This window comes from Melospiza melodia, chromosome 6 (genome assembly GCF_035770615.1).
Source record: "Melospiza melodia melodia isolate bMelMel2 chromosome 6, bMelMel2.pri, whole genome shotgun sequence".
Taxonomy (NCBI): domain Eukaryota; kingdom Metazoa; phylum Chordata; class Aves; order Passeriformes; family Passerellidae; genus Melospiza; species Melospiza melodia.
In genome coordinates this window covers 55289201-55305317 of record NC_086199.1, presented here as the reverse complement: position 1 = coordinate 55305317, position 16117 = coordinate 55289201, and the positions used below count along the sequence as shown (strand labels likewise).

Here is a 16117-nt window from a genome sequence, read left to right as displayed (position 1 = left end):
TGGCCCCTTTCTCCGCCGCGTGGGTCCCCGTGCAGGGCTGGGAAGGCGGCCCAGCGCCTCCAGGAGAAGGAGCAGGAGGAGGAGGGGTGGGGAGAGGCCATGCCGGATCTTTGCCAGATGTGGGAAAGGAGAGAAGGGGGGACGCCTTTCCCGCTGCTTCCCAATCCTAGGGGGGACCCCGTTCCCCGGCGCGCAGCCAGGGCAGCAATGGCCGGGATGCCGCCGCTCGCCCCAGCGGAACGGGACAACCCCGGGGTGACCCCAGGCCCCCGTGTGGGTTTGGGGGGGTGGGTGGGTGCCGCTGGCGACCCCCCCGCTCTCGCCCCCCTCCAATCCCGCATTGTTCCCGGCTCGGCGGGAGGAGGAGGAGCAGGGCCAAGGGCCAGCGGGAAGGCAGGCGGGAAGGCGGGCGCCGGGACGTGCTGGAGCCGCCTGTCATGTTGGTGGAGCTGCTCTTCCAGGCTGCCTGTGTGTCCCTGTTCCTCTCCAGCGGCCAGGGCAGGGTGTATCCCGCGAGGAAGAAGCCGGCCAGCTTTGCCGTGGAGAGGTAGCTGGATTTTCCTATTTTCCTTCTCCCTCCTCCGGCTACACCTGGGATGGGCAGCGCGCCGGGCTCCGGCTATCCCTGCCTCCCGCTGCAGGAGGGCTTGGCCGGAGGGGTCCCGGCCGGAGGGCCTGGCACCCCACAATTCCCTCCCTCTTCCTGGGTCCAGGGCAGAATGACACTACTCCCCGCATCCCTGTGCTTCTCCCCACATGCCCGTCTTGCTCCCTGTATCCCTGTCCAGCCGGGGGGCGCTTCTCCCGGCACCACGTGCTGGGATGTTCAGGATGGCTGGGAAGTGGTTGTCCCCTCTCTGTCCCACCTTATCCTACCTGCCTCTGACCCGTGCCATGCTCTGCCTCCCGGTACCTGGGCACATCCTGACCGCTCCAGTTGTCCTCCTGTCCTCACATTCCCGGGACCTTTGCGCCGTGCAGGGGGCTCAGGACAGGGTGGCCTCAGGCTCTGGTGTCCCACAGGCGCCGCGTGGGGCCCCACGTCTGCTTCCCAGGCTCCGGCAGCGGATGTTGTCCTGGCTGGATGCTGTCTCCGGGCAGCGGGAAGTGCACCCTGCGTGAGTACAGGGGTCTGGGGGGCTTGTGGGGATCCTGTTCCTGTTCCCAGAGCTCCTGTTCCCATTCCCACAGCGCTCTGCTCCTTCGGCTGCGGTGGTGGCTCCTGCATCGCTCCCAACCTTTGCATGTGCCCGGATGGAGAGCAGGGAATCACCTGCCCAGGTACTGAGGGAAGTGGATATGCTGGATGCCCTTCCCTCTCCACACCATGAATCCCAAGGGATGGAGATGGCCACGAACCCATAGGCACTGTGCCCAACCCTCTTCCCTCTCCATGCCACAAATCTCAGCAGATGGAGGTGACTGCGGCTCCTTGTCACCTCTCCCTGGCACTGTCCCCATCCCTGGGGGATCCATGGAGTGAGATGGGAAGCGGGTGGTCCTGGGGTGGCATGGGTACCCCGTGAATGCCATGTCCATATTCTAGAACCGCCGGGGACTTGCGGAGAGTACGGCTGTGACCTGTCCTGTAACCACGGCGGCTGCCAGGAGGTCGCCCGCGTGTGTCCCATTGGCTTCTCCATGGCCGAGACGGCCAACGGCGTCCGCTGCACCGGTGAGTGGGAGTGGTGTATCCTGATGGGAATGATGAGTGGGAGTGGTGTATCCTGATGGCTGTGGGGAGTGGGAGTGGTATATCCTGATGGGAATGATGAGTGGGAGAGGTGTATCCTGATGGGAATGATGAGTGGGAGTGGTATATCCTGGTGGCCATGGGGAATGGGAGTGCTGTATCCTGATGGCTATGGGGAGTGGGAGTGGTGTATCCCAATGGGAGTGGGCATCCCCGTAGTGCCCACGCCCCAAGTCTGACCGTTCCCCGTGTGCCCCCAGACATCGATGAGTGCCAGAGCGCGGCCTGCGAGGGGACGTGCGTGAACACGGAGGGAGGCTTCGCCTGCGAGTGCGGAGCTGGCCGGGAGCTCTCTGCTGACCGCCGCAGCTGCCGGGGTTCGTGGGGTCCCAGGGGGGCGGCTGGGGCTCCCGAGGGATCCTGACCCTCATCCCAACCCCCAGACACGGATGAATGCCAGGCCACGCCGTGCCAGCACCGCTGCGAGAACAGCGTGGGCAGCTACCGCTGCTCCTGCCGGCCCGGATACCACCTCCATGGGAATCGGCATTCCTGCGTGGGTGAGCACTGGGATGGGGCTCTTCCCATCGCTCCTGGGAGATGGAGATGGCCCTGAGGCCCTGAACACTGTGCCACACCCCCTTCCCTCTCCATGCCATGAATCCCAAGCATGGAGGTGGTCACTGAGCCCCTGCATGTATGCTTAACCCTTTTCCCTCTCCATGCCATGAATCCCAAGGGATGCAGGTGGCCATGAGCCTGTGGGCACTGTGCCAGACCCCCTTGCCTCATCATGCCACAAATCCCAAGGGATGGAGGTGTCCATCAGCCCATGACCACAGTGCTGACACCTCATCCCTGTGTGGTCCATGCTGAGGGCCCATCCTGGTGCTCTTGGCTCTTTCCTGGGCCACATCCCAGGGTGCAGCACCTCCTGCCACATTCCCTTATCCCTCAGATGTGGATGAGTGCCAGCGGCCTGGCACGCGCCGCTCCTGCCAGCACAGCTGCCACAACATTCCCGGCAGCTTCCGCTGCTCCTGCCGCCCCGGATACCGGCTCAGCGCAGACAGGGTGTCCTGCGAAGGTACCCGTGCCCTTCTCCCGGCTGGAGGAGCAGAGTGGGATGCTCCCATCTCCCTGCCAGCCCCAAGTGATGTCTCTGCCTTCCTGATTTCCTTCCTAGGGTACCCCAAATCTATCCTGGCCCCGTCGCCCATCCTGCAATCCCTGCAGCATCCACCCACCCTTGTCCTGCTCCCTCCTGGCTCCCACCTGCTCCCGAGGGGCTCCCCCTCTCCCCACCTCCCTGTGGCAGCTCCTGGTACCCAATTCCCTTCCTCCTCCCCATCCTTGTCCCCTGAGCCATCCCCACGTGCCATGGGAGCCCCCGGCACCTCCATCCCACCATCCCCTCACTGTTGGCACCGGGGAATCTCTCGGGAGCCCGGCAGTCGCTGGACAGAGCCAGGCTGCCAGAGCTGCACCTGCCAGGTGAGCATCCCATCCTCCCATCCCATCCTTCCTATGGCACCATCCCGACCTGGCATGAGCCACCACATGTCCTGGCAGGGGGGACAAGTCCTCTGTGACACCGTGAGCTGCTCTGTTCCCTGCTCCCACCCGCTTCCTGCTCCACCTGGGGGTTGCTGCCCCACCTGCACGGGTGAGTCCCGACCTCCTGATCCCCCCCAATTCCCAGGATGGCCCCCCTTAAATTCCCAGGGGGACACCCCTGACCCCAATGGCTTGCAGGGTGCCTGCACGAGGGGGTGGCCAGGGCAGAGGGCGATGTCTTCTCCCCATCCGATGGGAATTGCACCGTCTGCGTCTGCTTGGTGAGCTGGATTGGGATGGGAAATCCCCCCTCATCCCTGGGAACCTCCCAGCACTGGAGACCCTTTTCCCTGGGGACCCTCATCCTGCATCCTGGCTCAACCATGGATTGGGGTGCTCTGGAGCTGATGATACCCTCCCCTCACCCCTCCGTGGGGAATCAGGGTCCTCTTTCCCAGCCCCACGTTCCCCTCCACAGGCCGGGAATGTCTCCTGCCTGTCCCCGGAATGTCCCCCAGGATCCTGCCCCAGCTCCTCTCCGGCTGAGTGCTGCTCCTGCACTCCAGGTGATCCCAGCACCCCTACTCTGGGGGTGTGAGTACCCCTGGGCTGGGCTGAGGGTGAGGAAAGAGCTGTGCTTGGCTCTCCAGCACCACTCCTTCCCCTTTTCCCAGAAAAGTGCAATTTCCGGGGACGCACATACGCACACGGAGCCCGGTTCAGCCTGGATGGGGACGACTGCACCACCTGTGTCTGCCAGGTGGGTCCTGGATGTCCCCAGGCATGAGGATCCCCAAAGCTGGGAGGCCCCCAGGGATGAGGATCCCCAGGGATACTCCAGTGCTTCCCAGCACCTGCTGGGGGCATCCCAGCTTCGCTCCGGGCTGATGGCAGGGACAGCAGGTGACCCATTCCCGTGTCCCCAGGGAGGAGAGGTGGAATGTTCCTTCACTCCCTGCCCCGCGCTGGATTGTCCCCAGCACCAGCGGCAGCTGGGTCCCGGGCAGTGCTGCTCCACCTGCCGGGACCCTCCAGCCCCTGCCGGTGAGCCGGGATGAGTGACACAGCTGGGAATGGGCAGGGAGGGATGAGGGGAAAAGGTGAGGGAAACGGGAATGGCATGGCATGGGAAGAACAGCTGGGACAGAGGATGTGGGAGACACTTGGGGATGGGGAGAGTGGGATGTTGGGACATTTGGGGATGGGATGTGGGGAAGGGCAGGGTGGGATGAGGGTGGACAGCTGCAGACAGGGATGGTGGGATATGGGAGACACAGGTGGGATGTAAGAATACTCGATGATAGGAAGGTGGGAGATGGGGAATACCTAGGAGCAGGAAGGGTGGAATATTGGGAACCCCTGGGGACAGGAAGGGTAGGTTTTACAGGACAGCTGGGAACAGGGATCCTACCCAGGTTGCTTCCTGGATGACAACGGTGTGGAGTTTCCCGTTGGACAGATCTGGTCTCCGGGCGATCCCTGTGAGTTATGCATCTGCCAGGTGAATGAGAACCTGCTCTGCTTCATTCCCTCTTCCCTATCCCTGCCCCAGTGCACGGCTCCTGCTCCGTTCCCGCCCTCAGGATGCCCGTGGCCTGTCAGGCCCCAAATCCCCCAAATCCGGCGGGTTTGGGAATCCCGAGGTGTCTGTCAGGGTGTTCCCGCCTGCAGGCAGACGGCTCCGTGAGCTGCCAGCGCACGGACTGCGTGGAGACGTGTCCTTATCCCATCCGCATTCCCGGGCAGTGCTGCCCCGACTGCTCCGCAGGTGAGGGCGCGCCCGGAATCCCGGCATTCTGAGCCGCCCGGGGACCGCCTGAGCCCCTCTCCCCGCAGGCTGCACCTACATGGGGAGGATCTTTTCCAACAACGAGACCTTCCCGTCGGCGCTGGATCCCTGCCTGAGCTGCATCTGCCTGGTGAGGGCTGGGCCGGGCATTCCCAGAGGATTTGCGGCTCCCGCCCCGTGGGCTGAAGCCCGGTTTTTGGCTCCGTTGCAGGGAAAAGCTCCGGGGGCGCTCCGGGGCTCCTAACGCCCGGCCCTCGGGGGTCTCTCCCGTCTCTCGCAGCTGGGCTCGGTGGCCTGCTCGCCTCTGGAATGTGCCATCGTGTGCTCCTACCCCTTCCACCCCGAGGGTCGGTGCTGCCCCGTCTGTGAGGGTACGAGCTCGGGCGGGTCCCCAAAATCCCCCTGAATCCCTCAAAATCTCCCCGAGCCCCCCAAAACAGCCTCTGGACCTTGGTCCCTGCAGACTGCAACTACCAGGGCAGGAAGGTGGAGAACGGCCAGAGCTTCATTCCCGAGGGACAGCCCTGTACCCGCTGCACCTGCCAGGTGAGACCTCCTGCCCATTCCCATGGGATGCCCGTGTCCATGGTGCCCGTGCCAGTGTCATTGGATCCCAGCAAGGGCCGGGCTGGCTGATCCCTGTTTTTCCAGCTTGGAGAGGTGAGCTGTGAGGAGAGGCCGTGCCCCCACTCCTGCTCTGAGCCCCACACACTGCCCGTGGGCTGCTGCCCATCCTGCCCAGGTAATGGGATCCCTGGATCCAACCCCAGGCACTTGGATGTGCCCCCTCCGGACTGGGGGTCTGGGGAAGGAGGTGGGTGCTGACCAAAATCCTCCCTCCATCAGCCTCAGACATCCGGCTCCTGCTGCACAGCAGTGACCTGTCCCCATCCTCATCCCCATCCTCATCCTCATCCCCATCCTCATCCCAGTCCTCATCCCAGTCCCCATCCTCACCCCCATCCCCATCCCAGTCCCCATCCTCACCCCCATCCCCATCCCAGTCCCCAGTCCCTGAAGATTCACCCCCTGGCACCCCTCAACACCGCCGCTATCGCCTGGCCCAGCTCCTGCTTCCCACCACACCCCCCCTCGGCCCCTCTCCAGGGATTTGGGGTGCTGGGATGCCCCCTCTGACCACTCCAAGTCCCTCTGGATACCCCTTGGCACCCACTGTGCCCCCCGACCCCCTCTGTGAGGCCACAGCCCCCGCCAGTGCCACAGGCAGCCCTGAGGTTCAGGGATCCCCCAGGAATGAGGATCCCTCCACGGTGCCATCGGACAGCCCCAGGCTCCAGGCGCCAGGTGTGCCTGGAACACCGTGAGGAGGAGGAGGAGGAGGATGAAGGAAAGGAGGAAAAGGGGGTCTGCAGGACCAGCAGGCCTGGCCCTGGGGAGGGAGCAGCTGTCCCCCTGCCACCAATAAAGTCACTCTGGTATTTATTCCCTGTCCCCTCATCCCTGCATCCACCAGCACAGGGAGCCCTGGGGCTTGTCCCCTGGGAATTTTGGGATGAGTGGCTTTCCAGGATGATGAGGGCAGTGCTGGAGGTGTTCACCCACCTCACCCTGAGTGGGGTTTGGGGACAGGAGGGACATGTCCTGCCCCAGGTCCCCCAGGCTGGGAGCTCCTCAGGGATGAGCAGAGCCACATCCAGGCTCCCATCCTTGGGGCACGGGGACATCCTTGGTGGGTGCAGCTGAGGGTGGCACCAGGGACACGCCACATTCCCAGGGATGTGTTGGCATTCCTCAGAGAGACACGGCACAGGGGCGCTTCTCCACACCTTTATTGTCCTCGGTGGTGGCAGGAGGGCCGGGAAAGGGACAAGCCCTGCCAGCCACCGAGCTGGGGACAACTGGGATTCCCATCCCAGCTCAGGGCAGCCGGGACAGCCCCACCTTGTTGGTGGCCCTGTTGAAGATGACGTAATACTCCCGGATAAAGACATCCCCCAGGATCCAGAGCTCGCCCTCCTCCGTGGGCACATCCATGCCTTGCAATGCCAGGCTGCAGTACCCGTTACTCTGCTCCAAGGACATGGACGGGGGTGGTCACCAGCTGTTGGATCCCTCCCTCTATCCCTACAAACCCATTCCCAGTGGGATGCTCACCCTTAACACGTAGGCTCTGGGCGGCACTGGGAATTCTTTGCCATTGATATGGAAAACGAGGCTGGGAAGGTTTCTGACAGCCTCACAGCTGATCTGGGGAGGACACGGCAGGTTAGTGGTCATTCCAGCTGGGATCAAATGTCCTAAAGAGCATCCTGAGCCTCACCTCACCACTGGAGCTGGCACCAAGGAGCCTCATGAGGGTGCGGAAGGCCCGGATAGGAACAGCCAACAGAGTGGTTCCTGTATCCACAATGGCCTGGCACCCCGAGGAACAGGCCACCGGAGTCCCGCTGACAGAGACACTGGGAAGAGGGATGCAGAGTGAGCCTGGACTCCCTACAACACCAGTTGGAGGGCAGGGAATACTGGGAATACCTCTGCATGGAGATCTGCCAGTAGGTTTCAGCAGAGAGAGGGATCCAGGAGATGCCTCTGGTGGTGTAGTAGGGATCGATGGCACCGAAGAGGACAAAGCTCCCACCTTCGTCGTCCCTGGAAAGGGAGATCCGTCTGGGCTGGTTCCCAGCCCACCAACACCTCCATTCCCATTGGAAAATGGGGCCAGTGTGAGGGGAAAGGGAGAAATCCTCAGCAGCTTTGGCTGGGATTTACCTGCTCAGGTAGACAGAGAAAAGATTCCTATCCACGAGGTTTTCCGTCATCATGTTGTCGAAGACAGGGGTGGCTCCGGAGGAGGCAATGCTTGGGAATGCCAATCCCAGGATGCCATCAAAGGGGGTGTAGTAGAAAAAATCCCCTGGCTCTGTCTCAGCCAGCCCAAAAATCTGGTTGCGGACGTTGATGCCGGCAACCTGGGAGAAAGGAGAGAGGTGTGGATTGGGCAGGATCCCGTGGGATCCCGTGGGATGAGGGGGCTGGAGCTCCTGGCCGTACGTCGACGGTGTCGTATCCCAGGACCCCGGTCATGCTTCCTGTGCCGTAGGCGATGAACAGGGTGTCATTGGTGCTGAGGAACGTGGAGGACTCCGCGGGATTGAAGCGGTTGTGGTTCCCTGTGGGGGTGGGAAGGATGGGGATTGCCTGGGATTTGTGCCTTGGGAAAGATGGGCAGAGCCACGCAGGACTCCCAAAGGACACATTCCAGACTCATTCCAGACACCTACTGCAGGCTGGGCTGGAGCAGAAGACTGAGGGAACCCAGAGGTTGGAGGAGCCGGTGTCGAAGACCACAGTGAATTCCTGAGGTGGGGTCCCAATGGAGATGGTGCCAAAGTACTCATCCTGTTGGAATGGGATTGGGAAGGGGTTAAGGGGATGGGGAAAGGAGAATGGGTAAGGGGCTAATGGAATAACTTACAGGGATGGGGAAGGGACTAGTGGAATGGATAACAGGCCAATGGGATGGGGAAGGAGCCAATGTCCCCCTGTGCTCCCTGATCCCAGTTCACAATCCCAGCCCCTCACATCCATGTAGTTCTCCAGGGGCTCCACGGCGATGCCCGGGAAATACTTGGCAGCCAGGTTGTAGGGATGCTGCTCCAGGTAACTCTCCAGCAATCCCTGCTCCCGCAGCCTCTGCCGCAGCGACTTCATCTTCCTCAGGGGCACCCTGCGGACAGGGACCGGGACGCATCACTGGGATGTGCCACTGGGATCACCCCACATCCCACATCCCTGTTTTGGGGACCCCCTGGGGCTCACCTGGTCTCGAGGCCCTGGGCCAGGCCCACCAGGGTGAGGAGCAGGAGCAGCTTCATGGTGGGAGCTCACGGAAAATGTGCCTCCGATCCCGGCCCCGCTCCTTATATCCTGGCTCCGGTGTTTGGCCGGAGGCCCCGATAAGAAAGGCAAACTGCTCCTGGGATGGTTATCAAAATGTCCTTAAGGAGGGTGGGAATATCAAGCCAGGGGATCCCCATATTCCTGGGGGGATTCAGGCCACAAGTATGTTGGGATGGGCAGGAAGCACTCCCGGTTATGCTGTGGGAGCTGGTGGGAATGCAGGGTGGTTTGGACCCTGAACCCTCGAATTCCTTGCTGGAGGGTTTGAGCCAGACGCTTCCAGGAATGGGGCAGGCACAGCTTCCCTGGGAATTCCATTCCCAGGAATGACTCACCACCCTCTCAAGGAAGAATTTCTTCCCAATATCCCATCGAAACCTGTCCTCTACTACTAGGAAGCTGTTCCCCCTTCTCCTGTCACTCCAGGTCCTTTTACAAAGCCCCTCTCCAGCTCTCCTGGAACTCCTTCATGTGCTGGAAGAGACTCCAAGGTCTCTCCAGGTCCTTCTCCTCTTGCCAAGGCTCCATGAAGGATTTTCAGGCTGCCAGGTCCAGATTTTCCATTCTGGGAATCAGCCAAGGCTTTCTCCTTTCCTACAACATATCCCACCCTCCTTTGTTTTTTCCTCAAGGATAATCCAGTGCTCCATCCCTTTTCTCCCAACATTCCCCATCAAGGTTCTTCCTCATCTTGCTCCCCCAGTGCAACCTAGCATGATGCCCTCAGATTCTTTTATCATTCTGAGCTGGGATGGGGCTGATTCCAAGGGAGGAATGCCAGCTGCAGCCTCAGGGAGCCTTTGATCTCCTCCAGGACAAGGTGACCGTTCAGGAGCCAAGGATCCAGCACGTGGTGACGTGACCGAAGCCAAGTTGCCCAATCCCACTCCTGTGACCTTCATCCAGAGCTTGGCTTTCCCCCAGCTCGTCCCAGTTTTCCCCCAGTTCAGGGACTTTGCATGTGGGAATGGAGTGACAGGAGAAGGGGAATGGCCCCAAACTGGAAAACAGGATATTGGGAAGAACCTCGTACCTGTGAGGCCTTGGAATGGATTTCCCAGAGAAACTGTGGCTGCCCCATCCCTGGAAGTGTCCAAAGCCAGGTTGGGGAAACCAACCTGAAATGTGTCCCTGTAGATTTTGGAGTTACCAAGTTTTCCTCCTTTTTTGGCCAGAATAGTAGAGAAAACAAAAATATTAAGCTTTCCCAGAGCTATTTATCCATTGAATTCTCAGAATGGACATCCTTAGGGATCAGGATTCCTGTTTTCTCAATGGGGAAAAAAAAAAACAAACACATTTGCCCAATTATGGGAAGTTCCAGGACAAGCTTATTGTGCTGCTGGTAAATCCCATCCAAGCAGAACAATGGATCCAACAGGGATGGATTTTAGGATGGATGATACCCACAGAAGGAAGAAGCTGTGGAACTCAGGACTGGGGAAAAAAAATGGGAATTGCTATTTAGCACTAATTAAATCCAGACTAAAATCCGGGAGGATGGAAAAATAACCCCTTTTAGGGTGTGAGATGGCTTCCTTCCTGGGAGAGAAATCCTGGATTTTCCTGACCTTGGTGGGGAAATGGAGGGCAGGAGATGCTGGATCCTGGAATAATCCATCCCGGTGCTTGGGAGCTCTGTGGATGGGAGCAGGTGGCCTCCCTGCCACAGCTCTCCTTGGCACCAGAGGGCACCACAGCATGCCGAGATCCCAAAAACCCCCCGCTGGAAAGATGGATCTGGAAGCTTTGCCTCCCTGTTGATGCAGCCGGGGCTGGGTGAGGATTGCCAGGCAATAAACCCCTCCCAGAATTTAGGCTTTTACCGGGGAAATTCAGACTTTTAAATGCCATTTTTGATCTGGAAACACCCCTTGGGATGAATTTAACTTTCATGGGAATCACCCTGCGGATCAAACAGGGATTTTCAGGCTTTTGGGACATCGAAACTCGTTCTGACAAAACTTCCTTAATTTTATCTCTGCAACCTCCCAAAAAATTCCCCTTATGGAGACAGAGCTTTTCTTGGAAATGGATTCATGAAGTAAACTTTTCCAGGCCCTGTTCCCAGTTTTTCTTGTCCCTTCCCTCAAGGCTTTTATCACACGGGTGCTTTATCGGAGCTGTCAGATGAAAGGAGGGAAACTTGACGCTCCTGAGGTGTCAAATTTCCAGGATTGGATTAAAAATATTTGATTAACTTATCAAGGAAGCCCAGGGATGTTGGCTGATCCTTGTGGGAATGGAATTTGGCAGAACAGGACCTCAGGGTTCTTTTCTGACTTCAGGTCACCTTTTCCTACCTGCTGTGGGTGATTTTGGCTGGGATTAAGATATCATCCAAGGGAAAAAAACATGTGGGACCATCTTTTGTGGAAATTAAGGATATTAATAAGCACCTACTGAAAATATCCTTCCAAACCCACCTGTTTATCCCAGACTTATTTCTGGATAACACTTTCAAATGGGTATTTTTCCATTTCTTCCGTGCAAATCCAAACACAATTTTCCCCTCTCCTCAAACCTTGTTTTAATATAAAATGTTAATTAAACATTTTCCAGCTTTTCCAGGTCTGTGGAAACCGTTCCAAAAGAAGCCTGGAGAATGTTTTTTTCCTTTTGGCAAGCCAAGTCCCTTTTCTTTCCCATGGCACTGGGGGTTTGACCCCGTTATCGGCCACGCTGGGAACAAATTGCCCTTGATTTCTCCAGAATTATTTGGGATCATGTGACTCCCATTTGTTCCACAACAACTCTCAGGTGATGGGGTCAGAGGTGCCTTTTCCAGATCCCAGCACTTCTGGAACAGCTGGGTGACCTTGCCCACACTTCCAAAGTCTCCAGAAGGAGCAGAAATCATGGAGCTCTTCCCCTGCCCCATCCCTACTTGGGTTTTGGCAATGTGGAGTTCCAGGTGGAAAAGTGGAGCATTTTCCAAGCATGTTTTGAAAAATTTGGGTGATGGGACTGGAGCTTTCTCAGGAATACTCCTGTGTCATGAAAGGAGGAGCTAACCAGGTATTCCAGAGGAATTTGCTTTGATCCGCCTGGAAGAACCCGACATTTTCTGAATTTTTGGGGATATTGCCGAGGTCTGTATGTGCTTCTTAAACCACTTCCAACCTGGCCTCGGACACTTCCAGGTATGAAGCAACTGCAGCTTCTCTGGGCATCTCGCTTTGCAACCCTGACAGGGAAGGAAATATTCCCGATCTCCAACCTAAACCCGCCCTGTGGCCATGCCAAGCCTTTCCCCCTTTCCCTGTCGCTCCACGCCCTCCTCCAAAACCCCTCTCCAGCTCTCCCTGAACGCCTTACAGCCCGGAAACACGAAGGATATAATTCCTAGAGCAGCTACAGCTCGGGGAGAGCCCCGCGGGTAGCCAAAGAGCGATTATTGATTAAAAAATGCCATTAAATTGATGCGTGCTCCTGCCCCCCCCCAACATGGCGGCACTGGGAGGAACCATCTCCCTCACGCCCGAGGGGGGGGAGCACCCCTCCCGCCCCTCCGCGTGGCTCCGCCCACTTCCGGTTTGCCCCGGAAGCCGGAAGCGGCGGCGACCGGAGGGTCGTGGTGGCGCTTTGGTGAGTCCGGGAGAGGGCCGGGAATGGGAATAACGGGAATAACGGCGGGATAACGGGGATAATGCCGCTGCTCCCGCCACGGAGTTCGCTGCAGCCCCGCAAGTGGGCAGCCTTTTGCGTCCATTTCCCTGAGCGCCTGTGGATGCTTCCCAGACCCCACCCCAGGCTTTCCCGTTACCACCGTTCCCTCTTCTCCTTCTTAAACTCCATGAAAGTTCGCTGATACCCCCCTAAAAACCCAAATCAGGTGATTTCTGCCCCACACCTGCAGTGCGGGATTTAATTCCAAGTTTTTCCCTCGGACAGGTTCGTCTGGATCGTGGGTTGGGCAACCCTGAGCCTCAGCGTGGCTGTTGCGGCATTCCCGGTGAAATATCCTTGGGATGAGAGGTAGAGGAGCTTGGAGTGAATAGGACAGCGCAGGTGTGTTGTGTTTCCTTGGTTTTTAGGACATTTCCCACATTATTCCATCCCACCTCTTGGAATTTACACCACACGCGGGATACTTGCTAATGATATCAGACAGCTGGGAATACTCGGGGTGAATCATGGATGTGGTGCAAGAAGTCCATAATTTCCCTGATCTTTTTGTTAATTACACTGAATTCCGTGGCAGGAAGGTGGAATGAGATGATCCTGAGGTCCTGCCCAGCCCTGTGGGCATGGTGGGATATGGTCAGATCCCAGTTTCCTTGGTGGGATGGGATGGAGCCTGGAATGAGGCGGATTCTGGAGTGGGATGAAGACATCCAGCTGGAATTTGCAAGCTGGGGCTGTGGGTGGAGTTTTCCTTGAAAAAACACCATGAGACACAGAGAATTCCACCCAGATAGGCTTGGGAGAGGGGGAAAAGTATTTTCCCAAGCAGGAGTTAGTGGGAATGGTTAATGGAACTCAGTGCAGCTGCTCCAGGGGCTTTAACCACCCTGGATTTCAGCTGGAAACCTGTTCCCAGTTGGATCTGGGAATTGATTTGCCTCTTTTCCCACATCCCAGCAATCTGGGAGGATGGACACGCTGAGGAACCGGACAGTGGAGGAGCTGCGGGAGCTGCAGGAGGATTCCCAGGAGATCGAGCGCTTGGCTTTGGAATCCCAGGAGGTTTGTGCCAGCAGGTGGCCCCGGGGTGTCCTTGTCCCCTTCCTGTGCTCACCATCCCAAATTCCCCAGGTGCAGGAGCTGCAGCTGGAAAGGGAGATGGCCCTGGCTGCCAACCGGAGCTTGGCCGAGCAGAACCTGAAGTTCCAGGCGCCGCTGGAGACGGGGCGCAGCGACCTCTCCAAGAAATACCAGGAGCTGCAGGAGCTGGCTGGGAGGTGCAGGGAGCAGAAGGAGAAGCTGGGTGAGCACTGGCATCTTGGCCCAGGAAGGATTCTGCTTCCTGGAAAACTGATATCCCTCTTTTTTCCAGCAGCCGGAGAGATGGAGGATGTTATTCCTCTCGGGTTTCCCTCCTTCCATCAGCAGTTCCCAAGCCCTTTCCTGTGGGCTCTTTGCTGTTTTTTTCAAGGTTTCTGTTCTGTGATAGTGATTTTTCCTTGGTTTTTCTTTCCCTGCTTGTTTTTCCCCAGAGAAATTCTCGGCAGCGCTGCAGCCTCAGACTTTGCTGGATCTCCTCCAGGTGGAAAGCCAGAAGATTGAAGAGGAATCTGAGGTGAGCTTAGGCCTTAAATCCATTGGAAATTCCAGTGATTCATCCTCAGAAGACTTACAATTTAACCCAGTCCCTAAAATCATGGATTATCTTTGGAGTCTGCTGGATTTTCTCCAGAGAACTTGGATCCATCCTTGTTTGTGTGTGGGAGAGACCTGAATCGGGATTTTAGGGAAGAGGAGCAGAGGGATGCAGGGCTGGAGTGCAGGGATGCAGGAATGAGCCCAAGGCTGTTCCTCTCTTGCAGAAAATGGCTGAGAAGTTCCTGGAGGGGGAGGTGCCCCTGGAGACATTCCTGGAGCAGTTTTCTGGGATGAGGAAGTTGTCCCACCTGCGCCGGGTCCGAGTGGAGAAGCTGCAGGAGATCGTGAGGAAGTCGGAGGGATCCCAGGAGCGCCCCAGGGACTCTCAGCCTCCTCGTCCTCCTCCTCCTCACGTTCCCACGGATCCACCGAAGCCCTTCCCATCAGGATCTCCGGCTTTCCCTCTGCCCTACAGCCCGGCTCCAGCCCTTCCTCCCGGCCCCACTGCCCACGGAGCGCTTCCTCCCGCCCCTTTCCCGGGATCCCCGGGCACCGTGGGACACGTGGCTTCCTCCCAGCCCAGCTCCCAGCCCTCCTTTCCCTACCCTCTCGCTCCAGCTCCCGGATATCCGGCGGCTTCCGCTGCTGACTCTGCGCCAGGCTATCCCAGATCCACCTCGGGAGGCTTTTCCTGGTCTCCATCCCGGGGCCCAGCACAGCCCTTGCCCTATCCTGCTCCCCAGCCCTCTCCTCCCCCTGCCGGACCGAGATACTCTCCCTACATCCCACCTGGACCAGGGAGACCGCAGTGTCCGTACCCCACTCAGCCCCCTCTCCCGAATTTCCCAATCCCAACGCAGGCTCCCTATCCCGGGCCTCCCCCACCCTTTGGATACCCCCCACCTCCGAACCCTCAGCGTCCTACCTGGCCTGGATACTAATCCAGGACTTCTGGGGAGCATCCTGTGCTGATTCCTCCTTTTTTTGGGGACTGAGGAAGAGGAGGGATTGCAGTGTTGCTCCTGGATCCGTCGGTGCAAAGGAATTACACGGGATAAGTCACGGCTCCGGAGGTCGGAGCGAGAGGCAGAGCCAGACCAGCAGAAATCCAGAGAGGAGAAACCTCCAGGGGAACCTTGGAGCACCTTCCAGTGCCTAGAGGGGCTCCAAAAGAACTGGACAAGGACTTGGAGAAAGACTTGGAGTGATGGGATAACGGGGAATGGCTTCACGCTGTCAAAGGGTGGGTTTAGGTGGGATTTTGGGAAGAATTCTTCCCTGTGATGGTGATGAGACCCTGGAATGGATTTCCTAGGGAAGTCATGGCAGCTCCATCCCTGGAAATATCCAAGGCCATGTTGGACAGGGCTTGGAGCAAGTGGAAAGGGATTGGAAGTGGTTGATCCCTAAGATCCCTTTTCACCCAAAGCATTCCAGGGCTGTCAGTGGGAGTTGGTGCTTCCCACCCAGGCCTGGGCAGCCTCCAGTGTTCCCGACCTCCCGTGTGGTTTTTCAGGCTCCTCACATCTCCCTTCTCAGGAAACACTTGGAAACGGAGGGAATGACAAACGATGGAAACAGGATTTGCTTTGCTCAGCACTTTATCCTTCAAATCCTGCCTGTATCCCTTTAAGTTATTTATAAGGAACGGTTACTAATGGACTAGGATGAGGGATTGATGGAAGCAATTCCATCCCTGGGATTAATTAGAGTAATAAAACTGGATGAATTAATTGCACTGTGGAGTCGTGGCCCTGGTTACTTTGGGAAGCAACGGAACATCCGGATAAGGATTGATCCCTTTATCCCTTCCCGGCATCCAACTTCCTTGGGATCCCATCACTGAAATCTTTCACCCCCTCCCAGAAACATCTTCAAGCCTGCTTCAATTCCTGCTTTTCTTGCATTTATCCCTGGGATAAAAACCAGGGAAAAAGGAGTTTCCCTGTCCC

The 16117-nt window shown here is 58.1% G+C and overlaps 3 protein-coding genes across 4 annotated transcripts; 2 read left to right on the top strand and 1 right to left on the bottom strand.

The window, feature by feature from the left end:
• Positions 1-397: 397 nt before the first annotated feature.
• On the top strand, positions 398-5926 carry VWCE (von Willebrand factor C and EGF domains; the record flags this gene model as incomplete). Its single annotated transcript, XM_063159438.1, is given in 20 exon segments — positions 398-547; positions 1024-1118; positions 1192-1281; positions 1547-1675; positions 1954-2070; positions 2137-2253; positions 2652-2780; positions 2880-3187; positions 3266-3359; positions 3449-3531; positions 3729-3816; positions 3925-4010; positions 4177-4294; positions 4666-4731; positions 4905-5018; positions 5087-5169; positions 5320-5410; positions 5503-5585; positions 5691-5837; positions 5840-5926. Coding segments are annotated over 20 exon segments (2235 nt in total), but the record flags the coding sequence as incomplete, so codon positions are not given.
• Positions 5927-6814: 888 nt separating this feature from the next.
• LOC134419829 (pepsin A-like) lies at positions 6815-11270 on the bottom strand. Of its 2 annotated transcripts, XM_063159437.1 has the most exons (10): positions 11204-11270; positions 8820-8976; positions 8583-8727; positions 8282-8399; positions 8052-8170; positions 7770-7969; positions 7533-7649; positions 7321-7459; positions 7155-7247; positions 6815-7067 (listed from the first exon to the last, which is right to left on the bottom strand). In XM_063159437.1, exons 2-10 carry the CDS (start codon positions 8873-8875, stop codon positions 6918-6920), a joined length of 1137 nt encoding a protein of 378 aa, XP_063015507.1. In that variant the 5' UTR covers positions 8876-8976; positions 11204-11270; the 3' UTR covers positions 6815-6917. The 2 variants fall into 2 exon arrangements, with proteins under 2 accessions (XP_063015507.1, XP_063015506.1); XM_063159436.1 differs by lacking the exon at positions 11204-11270 and having other exon boundaries at positions 8820-9029.
• A 1171-nt stretch (positions 11271-12441) lies between these two features.
• On the top strand, positions 12442-15903 carry VPS37C (VPS37C subunit of ESCRT-I). The gene is made up of 6 exons (XM_063158289.1): positions 12442-12488; positions 12795-12911; positions 13485-13589; positions 13659-13830; positions 14060-14142; positions 14390-15903. The coding sequence occupies exons 3-6, from the start codon at positions 13497-13499 to the stop codon at positions 15104-15106; spliced, it is 1065 nt and encodes a 354-aa protein (XP_063014359.1). The 5' UTR covers positions 12442-12488; positions 12795-12911; positions 13485-13496; the 3' UTR covers positions 15107-15903.
• The last annotated feature ends 214 nt before the right edge of the window (positions 15904-16117 follow it).

Bases quoted from the DNA above. Each gene is read 5' to 3' on its own strand.
- VPS37C (XM_063158289.1), top strand. From the start codon at position 13,497: ATGGACACGCTGAGGAACCGGACAGTGGAGGAGCTGCGGGAGCTGCAG. The intron at 13,831-14,059 runs GTGAGCACTGGC...GTTTTTCCCCAG, and splicing joins GGAGCAGAAGGAGAAGCTGG to AGAAATTCTCGGCAGCGCTG. The intron at 14,143-14,389 runs GTGAGCTTAGGC...CCTCTCTTGCAG, and splicing joins AGATTGAAGAGGAATCTGAG to AAAATGGCTGAGAAGTTCCT.
- LOC134419829 (XM_063159437.1), bottom strand. From the start codon at position 8,875: ATGAAGCTGCTCCTGCTCCTCACCCTGGTGGGCCTGGCCCAGGGCCTC. The intron at 8,171-8,281 runs GTAGGTGTCTGG...CCACCCCCACAG, and splicing joins CTGCTCCAGCCCAGCCTGCA to GGAACCACAACCGCTTCAAT. The intron at 7,460-7,532 runs GTATTCCCAGTA...CCCTCTTCCCAG, and splicing joins TGGCAGATCTCCATGCAGAG to TGTCTCTGTCAGCGGGACTC.